Source organism: Salmo trutta, chromosome 19 (genome assembly GCF_901001165.1).
Source record: "Salmo trutta chromosome 19, fSalTru1.1, whole genome shotgun sequence".
Lineage (NCBI taxonomy): Eukaryota > Metazoa > Chordata > Actinopteri > Salmoniformes > Salmonidae > Salmo > Salmo trutta.
The window spans coordinates 14,988,952-15,006,607 of NC_042975.1; the positions used below are offsets into that span (position 1 = coordinate 14,988,952).

At 40.3% G+C, this 17,656-nt stretch overlaps 1 protein-coding gene and 1 long non-coding RNA gene across 3 annotated transcripts in view; both read right to left on the reverse strand.

Annotated features, from left to right (window-relative positions):
• Positions 1-3,274: 3,274 nt before the first annotated feature.
• On the reverse strand, positions 3,275-6,334 carry LOC115154039 (uncharacterized). Its single transcript, XR_003867811.1, has 2 exons — positions 5,653-6,334; positions 3,275-3,507 (listed from the first exon to the last, which is right to left on the reverse strand). It is a non-coding gene; the product is annotated as an uncharacterized LOC115154039 (long non-coding RNA).
• Positions 6,335-15,070: 8,736 nt separating this feature from the next.
• The window catches only part of LOC115154040 (vasodilator-stimulated phosphoprotein), a 58,940-nt gene continuing 56,354 nt past the window's right edge, over positions 15,071-17,656 (reverse strand). For both annotated transcript variants that reach the window (XM_029699859.1, XM_029699858.1), the window contains one exon: positions 15,071-17,507. In XM_029699859.1, coding sequence (XP_029555719.1) covers positions 17,470-17,507 — 38 coding nt within the window. In that variant the 3' untranslated portion in view covers positions 15,071-17,469. The remainder of the gene's footprint in view (positions 17,508-17,656) is intronic.

Genomic DNA, 17,656 nt, shown 5'->3' on the forward strand with positions numbered 1-17,656 from the left:
GTCACATAAACCCAAACCATATCTAAATGCAGCACTAACCTTTGATGATCTTCATCAGATGACACACCTAGGACATTGTGTTATACAATACATGCATGTCTGTTCAATCAAGTTCATATTTATATCAAAAAACAGCTTTTTACATTAGCATGTGACGTTCAGAACTAGCATTCCCACCGAACACTTCCGGTGATTTTACTAAATTACTCACGATAAACGTTCACAAAAAGCATAACAATTATTTTAAGAATTATAGATACAGAACTCCTCTATGCACTCGATATGTCCGATTTTAAAATAGCTTTTCGGATGAAGCACATTTTGCAATAATGTAAGTACATAGCCCGGCGTTACAGGGCTAGCTATTTAGACACCCTGCAAGTTTAGCCTTCACCAAAATCACATTTCCTATAAGAAAAATGTTCTTACCTTGCTTGTTCTTCATCAGAATACACTGCCAGGACTTCTACTTCAATAACAAATGTAGGTTTGGTCCCAAATAATCCATCGTTATATCCAAACAGCGACGTTTTGTTCGTGCGTTCTAGACACTATCCCAACGCTAAATCTCGGCCACGAGCATGACGCAAAATATGACAAAAAATTTCTAAATATTCCATTACCGTACTTCGAAGCATGTCAACCGCTGTTTAAAACCAATATTTATGCAATTTATCTCGTAGAGAAGCGATAATATTCCGACCGGGAATCTGCCTGTCTGTAAACTGAGGAAAAAACCGAAAGCCGGGGGCGGGGCGTGTCACGCGCCTAAGGCTTAGACCATTGAGTGACCACTTAGCTTTTGCCTTCCTGTGCTTCAGCCAGGGCTTTGAATTACGTCATTCCTGTTTTTCCCGGGCTATGAGACCTCATTGGAGACGTGTGAATTGTCACGTAAGAGCAGAGATCCTTTGTAAACGATAGAGATAATAAAGAAGGGCAAGAAATGTTCAGACAGGGTACTTCCTGAACAGAAGCATCTCAGGTTTTTGCCTGCCATAGGAATTCTGTTATACTCACAGACACCATTCAAACAGTTTCAGAAACTTTGGAGTGTTTTCTCTCCAAAGCTAATAATTATATGCATATTCCAGTTTCTGGGCAGGACTAATAATCAGATTAAATCGGGTACGTTTTTTATCCAGCCGTGAAAATACTGCCCCCTAGCCATAACAGGTTAATCTAACCCCACTGTCCGATTTCAAAAAGGCTTTACAACGAAAGCAAAACATTAGATTATGTCAGCAGAGTGCCCAGCCAGAAATAATCAGACACCCATTTTTCAAGCTAGCATATCATGTCACATAAACCCAAAGCAGAGCTAAATGCAGCACTAACCTTTTATGATCTTCATCAGATGACACACCTAGGACATTGTGTTATACAATACATGCATGTCTGTTCAATCAAGTTCATATTTATATCAAAAAACAGCTTTTTACATTAGCATGTGACGTTCAGAAAAAGCATAACCCCCGCAAACTTCCGGGGAATTTACTAACAGTTTGCTAAATTACTCACGATAAACGTTCACAAAAAGCATAACAATTATTTTAAGAATTATAGATACATTACTCCTCTATGCACTCGATATGTCCGATTTTAAAATAGCTTTTCGGATGAAGCACATTTTGCAATAATCTAAGTACATAGCCCGGCATCACAGGGCTAGCTATTTAGACACCCACCCAGGTCAGCCTCCACCAAAATCACATTTCCTATATAAGAAAAATGTTCTTACCTTGCTTGTTCTTCGTCAGAATACACTGCCAGGACTTCTACTTCAATAACAAATGTTGGTTTGGTCCCAAATAATCCATCGTTATATCCAAACAGCGACGTTTTGTTCGTGAGTTCTAGACACTATCAGAATGCTACATCACGGTCTCGCGCATGGCGCATTGGCGTGACAAAAAATGTCTAAATATTCCATTACCGTACTTCGAAGCATGTCAACCGCTGTTTAAAACCAATTTTTATGCCATTTATCTCATAGAAAAGTGATAATATTCCGACCGGGAATATGCATTGAGCCTAAACAGCCGAATAAAATTTCTCCTCAGGAGCGAATCGTGCACGCGCCTCATTCAAAGGTCCTCTGAGCCGCCACTTACCAAAGGCGATAATGTGTTTTAGCCTGAGGCTGCCTCGTCAACCTTTCAGGTATTTCCCGGGTTCTGAGAGCCTATCGGAGCCCTGGGAATTGTCACGTTACAGCTAAGATCCTTACTTTTCAATAAACAGATGCAAGACGCACGACTCCTTGTCAGACAGGGTACTTCCTGCTTGAAACCTTGTCAGGTTTTTGCCTGCCATAGGAGTTCTGTTATACTCACAGACACCATTCAAACAGTTTTAGAAAATTCAGAGTGTTTTCTATCCAAACCTGAACAATAATATGCATATTCTAGCTTCTGAGTTGGTGTAGGAGGCAGTTAAAAATGGGCACATATTTTTTCCAAAATTCTCAATACTGCCCCCTATCCCAAACAGGTTAATTTATGAGCACATCCAACAATGGCTGGTTAAAATGCCGTGGTGCTTACAAACACAATGGGAAAAGTTGTCGTAGACATGAGCCATTACAGGTGTGTTCACACCTCTTTCACTCTGGGCGTTGACACCAATGATTCACCCTAAAAAGATCCATTCACACCTGAAACAAAATCAAATTGACTTGCTAGTAGCCTTGAGCCAATTTGTTGAGAGTTCTCTCTTAGATCAGATGGGGACTGAAATGAAAAGTCAATCAAAGCTGAGGTATTTATTATCATGGCCTATCAAATTCTCTCAGTTGCCAAACAAAATACAATCTAGTTTTGTGAGATTATTCTAACAAAACATCTTAACAGAAGTTTTATGATTCCTAGAATTAATGGGTTTCTTTTACTTGAGAACTGTTGTATCTAAATCAAGTGGGCATTCATGAGAAACATGTTTCACTGGAGACAAATGTGATCCAGTCAACAGAAATATGCATTAATGAAATAAAACTATAGTCATATCACAATATCAATTATGGGGGGAAAACTCAGTCTTCATCCTATAGGCTTTTCGTTATGATATATCTGGTTACTACCAGTGAAAGGCATATTTTGGTTGTTATCTGGTGGAAGCTTTGACAACCATTACAACCTGGTAGGTGGATATTTTTCTCATCACCAAAAAGACAAAAACAACCTTCAACAATTTGTATAAAACCTGACCATGACCTCAGAAAATAAATCAGCTTAACATCATTAATAACTGTAACAAAGACACAGGGAGTCAGGAAGCAGGTACAGATGGTGAGTTTAATAATAACGAACATGGTACATTACAAAACAAGTGCAGCATCTGCACATGACAACAGAACCAATACTGCCTGATGACAGAAGCTACTGAGGGCTATATGAAGGGAGAGTAATCAGGGTGGTGATGAAGTCCAGGTGTGCTTATCGATGGGGAGCAGGTGTGCGCAATGATGGTTGCCAGGACTGGTGGTTAGTAGACCAGCGACGTCGAGCGCTGGAGGGAGCAGGTGTGACAATAACTAGTTTTGCACTCTAGTAGTAGTCTACCATTCTTAATGAAGAACAATGAGATTACAAGTGTGGAACACTTTCTTATTTAATCATTTTTACTCCTTCAACTTCACCTATAAGGTGAGATTTAAGTGATTGTTAGATTCTAATCTTTGCAGCTCTGAGAGGACTGAGGAGGTTTACATACACCTTAGCCAAATACATTTAAACTCAGTTTTTCACAATTCCTGACATTTAATCCTTGTAAAAATTCCCTGTCTTAGGTCAGTTAGGATCACCACTTTATTTTAAGAATGTGAAATGTCAGAATAATAGTAGAGAGAATGATTTATTTCAGCTTTTATTTATTTCATCACATTCCCAGTGTGTCAGAAGTTTACATACACTCAATTAGTATTTGGTAGCATTGCCTTTAAATTGTTTAGCTTGGGTCTAACGTTTTGGGTAGCCTTCCACAAACTTCCCACAATAAGTTGGGTGAATTTTGGCCCATTCCTCCTGACAGAGCTGGTGTAACTGAGTCAGGATTGTAGGCCTCTGTGCTTGCACATGCTTTTTCAGTTCTGCCCACAAATTTTCTATAGGATTGAGGTCAGGGCTTTGTGATGGCCACTCCAATACCTTGACTTTGTTGACCTTAAGCCATTTTGCCACAACATAGTATGCTTGGGGTCATTGTCCATTTGGAAGACCCATTTGCAACCAAGCTTTAACTTCCTGACTGATGTCTTGATATGTTGCTTCAATATATCCACATAATTTTCCTACCTCATGATGCCATCTGTTTTGTGAAGTACACCAGTCCCTCCTGCAGCAAAGTATCCCCACAACATGATGCTGCCACCCCTGTGCTTCACGGTTGGGATGGTGTTCGTGGGCTTGCAAGCCTTCCACTTTTTCCTCCAAACATAACGATGGTCATTATGGACAAACAGTTCTATTTTTGTTTCATCAGACCAGAGCACATTTCTCCATGTGCAGTTGCAACTCATAGTCTGGCTTTTTTATGGCGGGTTTTGGAGCAGTGGCTTCTTCCTTGCTGAGTGGCCTTTCAGGTTTTGTCGATATAGGACTCGTTTTACTGCGGATGTAGATACTTTTGTACCTGTTTCCTTCAGCATCTTCAGAAGGTCCTTTGCTGTTGTTCTGGGATTGATTTGGACTTTAGCATCAAAGTACGTACATCTCTAGCAGACAGAACACGTCTCCTTCCTGAGCGGTATGACGGCTGCGTGGTCACATGGTGTTTATACTTGCGTACTATTGTTTGTACAGATGAACGTGGTACCTTCAGGCATTTGGAAATTGCTCCCAAGGATGAACCAGACTTGTGGAGGTCTACAATTTTCTTTCTGAGCTCTTGGCTGATTTATTTTGATTTCCCCATGATGTCAAGCAAAGAGGCACTGAGATTGAAGGTAGGCTTTGAAATTCATCCACAGGTACACCTCAAATGGACTCAAATTATGTCAATTAGCCGATCAGAAGCTTCTAAAGCCATGACATCATTTTCTGGAATTTTCCAAGCTGTTTAAAGGCACAATCAATTTAGTGTATGTAAACTTCTGACCCACTAGAATTGTGATACAGTGAATTATAAGTGAAATAATCTGTCTGTAAACAATTGTTGGAAAAAATACTTGTGTCATGCACAAAGTAGATGTCCTAACCGACTTGCCAAAACTATAGTTCGTTAACAAGACATTTGTGGAGTGGTTGAAAAATGAGTTTTAATGACTCCAACCTAAGTGTATGTAAGCTTCCGACTTCAACTGTATATCCTGTGTGTATTTTCTGGCAAATGTGTCAAATTCATTCTACAGAGGGTGGCGTGTCTGCGGGTTTTCGCTTCTCCCTTGTACTTGATTGATGAATTAAAGTCACTGATTAGTAAGGAACTCCCCTCACCTAGTTGTGTAGGTCTTATTTGAAACAAAAAACCAGCAGACACTAGGCCCTCCATTGAATGAGTTTGACCCCCCTGTTTTAAGGTATCCATTTGAGAGAAACCCTCCCCACCGTCAGACCAATGGTATGGTTTCTCTCCTGTGTGAACTCTGATAATGGTTAGTTTAGGTTTTGTAATAAAGCACTTTCACAGTCAGAGCAGGAGTGAGGCTTCTCTCACCATGAGGAATATATTTCCCAATCTCTTCCTCATCTTTAATCAGCCCCAGTGTTTGACTGCAATCTTCCAGCTTTACTGATGTCGTCTCTGGGTCCTGCGCTGCACACTGGACTCCACTGTCACAATCAGGAACCAATGACTCTGGTTTGGGCTCAGTGTGGAAGGAGAGTGGCAGGCTGTGTCTGTCCTCACTGTCCTACAAAGTTGATGAGAGAAAATACATTCAAACAAATTGATGGCACAGCATTACCAAAACTCTCTTATAGGGTAGAAGTGAGACCTTATAGCTTATTAAACGGCTAAATGACTTGTGGGAAGTGCGGAATGAGTGTGGAAGGTAGCCTAGTTGTTAAGACAGTCAGGCCAGTAACCTGAAGATTTCTTGTTTGAATCCCCGCGCGACCCATAATTGCTCAGTTGCTCTGGATAAGAGTGTCTGCTAAATTAGTCAAATGTAATAAATATACAACTAATATGCAGCTGTTCCATCACTCACCATTTCAAAAACTGGTTTGTCACCTGATTTCCCTTGAAATATCTGTGATGCTTTGTTAATCAAGCAGACTTTATGAGATCTCTGTACTAAAGTTGTTTCCTGACTAGAGCTAGTTAACTTTATATGGTTAAACAAACGCAAATGCAGCTACTTTGCTGTTATTCTGGCTGCAGTGTTTGACGTGACTGTAAGTTAGCCGTAGTTTGCTAGCTTGCAAGCAAGGGATAAGAACGTTGCCAGCCAGTATGGCAATAGAACATTTAGAACGAACGACTGGGTCGCGTCCATAGATACAGAACAAAAATACTTAATGACTGGGTCGCGTCTTTGGCAACTGAACCAATAGAATGAACGACAAACAGGCTGGGGTAGCAACCCTCGATTTGTATCGGGACTATATCTTGTGGAAGGATGACATAGTATGAATTAACAAAAATAACGTTAATGAAAATATGTCAATCATTATTTGAATATGTTGGTAACCCATTGTATAAAAGTGATAACGCCCTCGAAGCTGGTGCTTGGTGGATATATTGGCACGGTAACAACACCCGTGCCAATATATACTCCAAACACCGGCTTCTCGGGCGTTATCACTTAAATATGTGGTGGGTGATAGGCCAGGATCGGGATCATTCAAGTCATCTGCTGGTTACTGTCCTAACCCTGGAACGGGTAGCACCGTAAAAAGAAGCTGGCTTTCTGAAAACTGTGTCCATTCTGTCTTTTCTCTATGGGCTTGTCACGGGCGTCGTATGAATTGGACCAAAACGCAGCGGGAATGTGTATGCTCATTATCTTCTTTTATTGAAGAAACGAAACAAAAAAACACACGAACAAACAGAACGACAAAAAACAGTCCTGTCAGGCACACAGCTAAACAAGGAACAACTACCCACAAATCCCATAGAAAAAAACACCCCTACTAAATAGGACTTTTAATTAGAGGCAACGAGGAACAGCTGCCTCCAATTGAAGGTCAAAACAATAAACTAGACATAGAAATAGAAAAACTAGAAAATAGAACATAGAAATACAAAACATAGAACACAACTCAAAAACCCAGACAACACAAAACAAACACACCCCTGCCACGTACTGGTCAGGACGTGACAGGGCTGGGTTTCCATTTAGTTGAAAATTGTAACCATCCTAATTAAACGAATCATTTATGAATGTAAACTGTGTTAGTGACGGAGTTTGGGGTGAGAAGAACTGGAATGGTGTTACTCCAGTTAACAATTAAGTGATAATACCCGAGAAGCTGGTGTTTGGAGGATATCGAGGGCCGGCAAACCGTAACAATATATCCTCCAAACACCAGCTTCGAGGGCTTTATCACTTTATACAACGGGTTACCAACATAGTCAAATAATATTTCGTTAAAAACATTATTTTTATGAATTTATTCACGCTATTTCATCCTTCCACAAGATATAGTCCTGACACAAATCTAGGGTTGCTACCCAAGCCGGCTGGTCGTTCATTCTATTTGTTCAGTTGTCAGAGACACGACCCAGTTGTTCAGTCTTTTTGTTCTGTAGCTATAGATGCGACCCAGACGTTCGTTCTAAATGTTCCAGTGCCATACTGGCTGGCAATGTTCGTATCCTTTGCTTGCTAGCTAGCCAACTACGGCTAACTTACAGTCACGTAAAACTGTGCAGACAGTAGCTGCATTTGCGTTTGTTTAAGCTGTTTTCTAGTGACATTTATTTGGATACATCCATGACAATGAGCTAATGAGGCGCGATTTCGCCTGGCATAGAAAATGTGTTCTCTCCTCAGGACACTGTTCAGAGGAGCAAGCTAACAACACAGCTAACTGAAGCTGGAAAGACTACAAACTAGCTGCACTTCATTCCGTTTTACCTTTTTTCAATTTAAATTTCTTTGTATATTTCCATAAAAATGATGCCTGCTGATTCATGATTTCGACAGGCTGAATATTGAAACAATGTTGCAAATGTCAGAGAGACAGAAGCCAATGTTTAAACAAATCTCTGCTGTTGAAAACTAAATGTTGGTCTAAAAGAAATGTGAGATAATGTCTAAATGCTTTTTATAATGGAGATCCATTGTATAACTTGCCTGGCTGGGCTGATGAGACAGTGGATTGTGCAGTCAGATGGAACAGAGTAAATAGGTATTTTAACGTCATAGATTTAGCTGGTGGTAACTTGTGGAATAGACACCGGCTGGAATGCGCTTTTAACCAATCAGCATTCAGGATTAGACCCACCAGTTGTATAATAGGACATAAGTATACAACAGACCTCCCACTGTCCTCACTTTCAGGATCCAGTCCTACGTACCAACCTACCTGCTGTCCTCATGCACTTTGATTATACTGTAGCACATAGCACCATGACCAAGATCTCTATTCATTTAAGTGATCAGATTAGGGCTTTCAGGAGGAAGGGAAAATCTACTCAGGACATTTCAAAAATACTGTTAGACTTGGGGATTACAGTCACTGACAGTGCTATTCGAAAACACTATCGTCAGATGCCTGTTTTACGCCGAACGCGAAAGCCCAGGAAAATGAACAGGTAGAGTATGGCTGCAGTACGCCTAATAATGCTAAACATAATGTTTAAATACATCTACTGTTAGTCTTTACTGTATGCTGCACACGTTTAGATTGTATCCCATTTCCAGCAAGACTATTCAAGCCATCTACTCACTGATTGATGAAGATGATGAGCGATCTGCGAAGGAGATCAGGAATCTGCTGGCATCACGGAACAACATCAACATTGCTCTAATCACAGTCAGAAGGCAGTTGAAGAAACTTGGGTGGATTTATAAGAATAAGGCTCGGTAAGAAACAGTATATGTTTTTGAAGGTCTTGTAGGCTTTTTGTTTTACAGAACATTAACCATGTGTGTTCTCGTTCTGTACTGTAGTTTCGACCCAATGAAAAAACGCATCGTTCCAAAGAAAGCGGTGAGTTTTGCTAGATTCTTAAAACGTGTTTATGTATGCAGCTTTTGTGTAGAACAGTCACTTGTGATTGTTAAGATTGAGTGAGCGAATCCATCTACTGTTTCTATCACAGGCCATAATCGATGGGGGCCCAGCGCGGTACCATTCAGCGCAGTACCATTCCGCTCAGCTGATGAAGTTGCACATGGAGCAGATTCAAACTTTGAAAACTGACATGGAGTCATTGAAGGCAGACCAGCAGAAAGAGAAACATTCTCTGAGGGCAGAGATACGGGCGACGGCTGATGCATTGGTCCAGAGCCAGGTGGCATTGACAGAGTGCCAGGCCGCATTGGTGGAGAGTCAGACAGAGAATGGCTCGTTGAAGAGGGCGAGGGAAGAGATGATGGAGTCACAATCCATGCCAATCCATGTGAGCTCTGGAACTCCACCTCCGACAGGCAGTTCGTCAGTTCACCCTGACATTTCCATTCCTCGACTGACACCAGAACGTAACGAACTGCTCACCGAGCACAGCATGGGCCGTCCGGACCGTTATGCTCTTTTGCTATTCCAAGAGTGTGTATCCAAAGAGAGATACCACGAGTGGGCACAGAATACCAATTGGGATGGATCCAGAGGCAAATTTGGCTTACCAGTGAATCTCCGAGTGTTCATCATGAAAAATGTGTCTCAGATGTTTCTCTCCTTGAGTGATGCAACCCGAAAAAGCATAAAAGATAGGTTAAATGAATATTTGAGGAAGCCGAGGAAGTCTGGATATGGCATGGCCTGTTTTCCTTGAATTAGGCATATGCCTACAGTATGTTTATTTAACTAGACAAGTCCGTTAAGAACAAATTCTTATTTTCAATGACGGCCTAGGAACAGTGGGTTAACTGCCTTGCTCAGGGGCAGAACGACAGATTTGTACCTTGTCAGCTCGGGGATTCGAACTTGCTCTAACCACTAGGCTACCCTGCTGCCCCATGTAGGCTAGTAAAATTATAGTTGCCCTGTTTGTTTTTTTTGTCACACTTTACAGTGGCCTAATAAACATCTACATTTTGAAAGTATTTTTTTATTTGTATCGAACTCAATAATATACATTCTCCTACTGTAGATAGGGGCCGTCATTGTAAATATGAATTTGTTCTTAACTGACTTGCCTAGTTAAATAAAGGTTAAATAAAAAAAAATAGAATAAATATATAATAAAAGATGCTGTGGTTTAAGTTTTTTGAATACAGTACTGGGCTTACAGTAGTGATGGACTTAGGTCACAATCAATTCATGCCTTGAATGAGCCATTAAATTGGGTAGCTGAAACTCATAATAGCTCATTAGTGATCGAAACTACTTTGACGGAGACACGCAAAACCATTTGAATTTGTATATGCAAGCGATTACATCGCAGAAGTTGGTGTTACTCAGAAAGAAAACATGGCTACAAGATTAAAAAATATATATAAAATGAAAATACCCTGTAGAAACGACATAAAAGGGCTATAGGCGGGTTTAAACGAGTACGCCAGCCGTCCCAATAAAATCACAATGTTTACCATTTATAGGCCTATGGTCATGTTACAAAGGGTGTTTATTAAATTGAAACCACCAAATGTCGGCCTTTAACCGTCCGAATATTTCATGCAATATTTGGCACATATTTCTATGAAATGTATGGCTTGAAATGTAATGATGGATGTTTTAGGTAGGCTATAGGCTTACATAGGCCACTGTAAAATGCATTTGTGCTTTTATTGGAATAGAAACGCCATCATATCAATCCATTTAATGCAGTTAAAATAAATCGTGAATAATAAATGCGTTAGCCCTATCTTATTTTCGTGAAGGGAATAGGGCTACATAATCTCAAACTGCAGCGATCAAATGATTTGCGCACAGAAGCAAGCACCAACAAGCTGGAGAATGGAATATATTTGATTGGCAAATTGCATATTATTAGAAACCTTGACATGATCACAATCCTAACATCTGGTCTGCATCACAGGAGGTTGGTGGCACCTTAATTGGGGAGAACGGGCTCGTGGTAATGACTGGAGCGGGGTCTTTGGAATGGTATCAAATACATCAAACTTATGGTTTCCAAGTATTTACTGCCATTCCATTTGCTCCGTTCCTGCCATTATTATGAGCTATTCTCAGCAGCCTCCACTGCTCTGCATGCAACTGAAAAGTCACATTTGTAGGAATTATTCCTTGCTGTTAAATACATCAAAGTCTCGTCAGCAACACTAAAAAAGTACTTCCGGATCACAGAATGTCATAACTGTTCAAAATAAAAGCCCCCCATGTAGAAAAGTGTGAATAACCTGTATATATTCTTGGAAAATGAAAAATAATTGTCTATCCATTAACAACGATTCATATTTGTTCATATTTAAGAGACATTTGCATTAAATGTGGGTTTTAAAACATGTTCCAACAATTAAATGACACCATCGAAGCCGGTGTTTGGAGGATGGCACCGGTGTTGTTAGGCAAACCGTGCCAATATATCCTCCAAACACCTGCGTCGAGGGTATTATCACTTTTATACAATGGTTTACTAGCATATTCAAATAATGATTGACAGATCTTCATTACATTTTTTCTTTTGATTTATTTATTCATACTATTTCATCCTTCCACAAGATATAGTACCGAAACAAATCTAGGGTTGCTACCCAAGCCGGCTGGTCTTTCGTTCTATTGGTTCGGTTGCCAGAGACGCGACCCAGTCCTGTCTTTTTGTTCTGTATCTATGGACAGAACAGTTCTAAATGTTCCATTGTCATGCTGTCTGGAAACGTTCTTATTGCTAGCTACAGTCACGTCAAACTGTGCAGAAAGTAGCTGCATTTGCATTTGTTTAAGCTGTTTTCTAGTGACATTTATTTGGATACATCCATAACAATGAGCTAATGAGGAGCGATTTCACCTGGCATAGAAAATGTGTTCTCTCCTCAGGACACTGTTGTTCAGGGGAGATAACCAAAAACACAGCTAACACAATAACTTCAAACTGAAGCTGGAAAGACTGCAAACTAGCTGCACTTAGTTTCGTTTTAGATTTTTCAATTTAAATTTATTTGTATATATACATAAAAATGATGCCAGCTGATTCATGATTTTAACTGGCTGAAAAATGCTGCCTGCCTGTCTGTCTCATCCCGACCCTACATTCATTACTATGAAACAGCGGGAGATTGAATTTCAGCATTGAAACAATGTTGCAAATATCGGAGAGACAGACAGCAAAGTTGAAAACTAAATGTTAGTCTAAAAGATGTCTAGATGCTTTTTATAGTGGAGATCAAGTTTATAACTTGCCTGGCTGGGCTGATGAGACAGTGGATTGCGCAGTCAGATGGAACAGAGTAAATAGGTATTTTAACGTCATAGATTTAGCTGGTGGTAACTTGTGGAATAGACACCGGCTGGAATGCGCTTTTAACCAATCAGCATTCAGGATTAGACCCACATTGTTTCAATATTCAAATTCAATCCGCAGCTGTCCATAGTAATGTGAACGTGTCGGGAGTCAGGATGAGACAGGCGGGCAGGTAGATTTTCTCAGCCAGTCGAAATCATGAATCAGCATCATTTTTATGGATATATACGAAGAAATATCAATAGAATAAAGGTAAAACAAAACGAAGTGGAGCTAAATTGCTGTCTTTCCAGCTTCAGTTTGAAGTGATGGTGTTAGCTGTGTTGTTGGCTAGCTCCTCTAAACAACAGTGTCCTAAATGGAGAGCACATTTTCTATGCCAGGTGAAATCGCGCCTCATTAGCTCATTGTTATGGATGTATCCAAATAAATGTCACTAGAAAACAGCTTAAACAAACGCAAATGTAGATATTTTGCCGTTATTCTGGCTGCAATGTTTGACGTGACTGTAAGTTAGTCGTAGTTGGCTAGCTAGTAAGCAAGGGATAAGAACGTTGCCTGCCAGTATGGCAAATAGAACATTTAGAACGGACGACTGTGTGGCGTCCATAGATACGGGGGGGGGGGGAAGCTGGGGCCAGTTGTACTGTTAGAGGGGCAGTTACTTTAGACGTTATTGTAGTCATATCGTTTTCTTCACTGCATTGCAGGCATTAGCTGGCAAAATACCATGTTACCACTGTCTAATAATGGATGTTAAAAAAGAATGATAGCAAAAATTTATGTAAAAATAATTTCATACTCCACATTTAGGGGGGGCCACAAGGGGGTCCAAAATTGTTGTCACAGGGGCACTGCCACCCCCCCCGAACCGCTAGTGGATACAGAACAAAATACAATGACTGGGTCGCATCTCTGGCAACTGAACACTCACACTTGACCTTTTTTCCCCTTCTACTTGCTCTGACCTTGCTGTTAGCTACTTTATTGGTGAAAAATGTACTTACTATGTGATATGTGGTTGCCTCACCAAGCCATCTTAAGACAAATGCACTAACTACAAGTCACTCTGGATAAGAGCATCTGCTATATGACAATGTAAAATGAGTTTAAATTAAGGAATGTCAACTGCTCAGAGAAGACCCTCAGACTGCCAACTTAATATGCAAAATGTACACACTTCTGAGGCTAAAGACCCTGCTTCTGATCTTCACCCTGATGTAGCCAATAGTTCATATGATGGAGTCTCAGTGGTGCAGCTCAATCAAATCTCACAAACCCAAAATATTGGGAATGAATACTACCACTTAAAGACAGAAAGTTGGGGTAGAGGTTTATCAAATGAGGAAATCGTAAACTCTATGAAAAATGCTGCTCATCTGAGCAAGGATACACTGAAATGTGTTTTGCCAGACGAGGCAAATTTTGGAGGGTTCAGGCGTACTCCAAATAATAGTGTGTTATGTTAACTCGTGACGAATGGGAGAGGGTCCATTCAGAAACAAGGCCTTTGGAAAAAGTTCTCATGGGAGGCCTATTTGCACCGCTGAGAACTTCAGTTGTGGTGTTTATGTGCGCTTGTTCTCTAAAGTAGTCTTATGAGAGGGCAATGTGAATACCCTTTCTCACAATGGCATGTTTTACGAGTTACTGGAGGAAATTACTTAGTTGAAAGAAGTTAAGTTTGAACGATATAGCAGACTGATGAAATGAAGCTATATGCTTAATTATGAAATGATATAGTGGTGGTGGGCACCAATATCGATAATTTGATATATCGATTCTGTTTGATATGAGCAAGGCATATCGTGATATTGGTTTAGTCTTTGTTGTCCTACACGATTCTCTCTAAAAAATACCTGACTGTTCCTGCTGCATGCACAAAGACATCTCACAGACCAAACATTTTTCCTGTACAGTGCTATATTTGTACCAAAGTGTTCAGGCACCCGATTTTAAGCTATTTGACCACAGTAAAAGGCCAGCAACACTCCGTATTATTCAGAGTCCCATTAAATGACACCATATAATAAGTCTACAGACCCTACTAAGTATTCCCAACCACACTTTTACATTGGCATATAGCATAGCTTTTTTTCTCTATAAAGGCAATATGTAATTTATAGACCGACAGTGTTTTGCATTAGGAGTAATGAAATGTGTGGACTAGAAAGGACTGCTGGGTATTTAGACCACATTCATCCAACAAATAACACCACATATAGACAGACTCGAGTGCTAGATCAATAGGGGCGGCAGGGTAGCCTAGTAGTTAGAGCGTTGGACTAGTAAACAAAAGGCTGCAAGTTCAAATCCCCGAGCTGACAAGGTACAAATCTGTATTTCTGCCCCTGAACAGGCCGTCATTGAAAATAAGAATTTGTTCTTAACCGACTTGCCTAGTAAAATAAATAAAAATAGGGTCTGTAGAATATTGTTTGTTACATGGCACCAGCCATTTCTCAATATGCTCCACCTTATGTGAGTGGTAATTATCTTAGGTTTAGATTTTTTCCCCGATGATGCCATGAAGCTTAATGTTAAATACGTCCCTCATGGTCTCTCCCCCCAGCCCAAACCAACAGATGAGACAAACCAGTTTGATTCAAGAAACAGCTGTATTTGACCAGAAAGGCATCTCCAATCCAGTGTCTTTACAGCATTTTCTCACACACAACATTTCAGTGTAAAAATCCTTCACTCTAATAATAGAAAATCACCTTCAATGAATCCAAAATAATTATAATGTATCTAAAAAATAAATCAAAAGATACCTCCCACTGGGAACATACTTCATTTCAATGTTTAGTTATGATTTACATTTGGTTGAGTTGTCAGCTAATGTGAATTCAAAGTGAAATAAACAACAAATGTCACCATGTCATTGAATTTAGACAAAAAGTTGGGTAAAAGAAAAAGACAAAATTCCCTTAAGTTTATGATGTTTTGCAAATCCAATCAGTATTCCATGTTGACTCAACCTCCTCACATGGATTTTTGTTGTTGTTGAAATGACATGGAAACAACGTTGATTCAACCAGTTTTTTCCCAGTGGGCTTCTATTTTCATTACCACAGAATTTCCAATGGAAATAGAAAACCATAAGGATTTTTTAAAGTACTACATTTTTTAGCTTAATCTATAGGATTGTAAGAGTGCTCAGGAGGTGAGGCAGATTTGCATTAGCGAAGATTGGCATCTCTATTGGACGAGGCCACAGAGGCAGCTAACATAACGGGTATTAAGTATCTTTATAAGAACATACAAAGTCGAGTAAGAGTCCCTGTCGCACAGTGATATGTAGCAGTTACCTGCACTGCAGCAGAATCATACCAGGTACAGTCCCCTACCTGCTCTCCTCTTCTCCCCTCTCTCCCCTTTTCTTATGTGCTTACTAGAAGAGTAGGCAGTGTTAGGAGTGTAGAAAAAGAATGGACAGAACAGGCATGGTTCCCCATGTCATTGGGAAATGGATATGGTTGGCAACCTGTTGGATGTGCTGCACAGGGAGCTAGGAAATGTCACGGACATCGGAGTGCTTAAGAATTCATTCTTCATTCTTAAATAGATATAATCTAAGATCCTATCAGCAATAGTTAATTGCTTTTAGAGGATAATGCCCATTCTAATCATTCTGTTTCTGTGACTAGGTGAGAATTGTCACCGTATACCAAAATCGACCCCTGACCCTATGCACTTGTGGAGATCTGAAAGGATAAGATAGACATAAGTAATATGGTAATAGTTTCAACATGCTCTCTGATTGGATTTGTGTAAGCAATATGGCATCCAGCCAATCTTCTCACAACTCCACTAGTGAAGAAGGGAGGCAAAGGTTGTAGAGGATAGGGGTTGGTTTGGGATTGGACCTGTTTGTCATCCATAGGTGGTCTGCTGCGGTCCTCTGTGCTAAATGCTAAGGAGAAGTGGGCATGGTGACTAGTATAGGACCTGTTGCTGACGGTCCCATCTAGCACTAATTGATATGCTTCCTCTAATCCCTGAGGTTGAAACAAACAATTGATGTGAGGTGTAGCAAGAGCTCAGAGGAGTTGGCAACCCGTTCGCTATTACAGTATAAGGTGGTTGAAGTTTCCTTAAGTACAGTTCTAGGATTTAGCTTCCTCTTCCCCAAACTTAACCATAAGTGGAGAAAATGCAAAACTGACCCAAGATCAGGGTCTAGGAACAACTTCACCCTACTCCTATTAGGTGTAGTAGACAGACAGACATATTTAACCAGATCTCCGTTAATGTTGCAAGCTGGGACTTGTAGTTCCCCGACTGTTCCTGGGTTGTACAGAGTCTACAGAAAAAGGCAGGCCCTCGGATCCGATTCTCCTGTTTCACAGCTCCACCGTGTGGTCAACCGCTGCAGCTGAACCATTTCCCCACAGATAGGTTGGTGTGAGACTTTGAAATGTGCGACTGTTGACAATGTACTGTGTTGCGATGGTGTGGTTGACGGTATTCCCTGAATTCTCTGCATCAGGTTTGGGCTCAATTCGAATTGAAGTCAGTAAATTCAGAAAGTGAATTTAAAATCCAAAATGTATAAAACTTGACATAAATAGCTTCTCCTTTTCAGTTTATTGAGAAGTGATTTAAATTAGATGCCCTTTTTTCAACAATTGAATTGGAATTTCAGTTGACTGCCTTCAATTCGAACTGAGCCAAACCTTGCTCTGCACTAGTGAAAAGTAAGGCCAGATATGTCCAGGTAAGATATGGGCGTTGACTTGGGAGGCAGGGAGAGAGTAGAGTAAGGTAGGCAGTGATGGTGTAGCGAGAGAGGAGCACAGCACAGCAGAGCTCTGGAAACCATAAGACAAACAAGAAAAACGTCCCCCAAAAAAGTTTGGAAGACTGACGATTGGTACAGTCCTAAATGTATAGGTATGTGTGTGTGTAACATTGAAGGAAATATATGAGCCATCCACCCCTCCATATGACCATCTCTCCCTTTCTTCCTTCCCCCTGTGGCTGTATGTTGAGAGACTATACTGGTCCTCTCTTTTGTAGCTCCTGGATAAATGCTGAAAGAGAATTCATGAGAAAGAGAAAAGGCACCAAAATTCCTTAATTAGTCATTATATAAAAAGTCTAAATATATGATTCCTAATATGTGAATTGAGAGAATAATATAAAACAGAAGTAGTTTAAGTATTCAGACCCCTTGACTTTT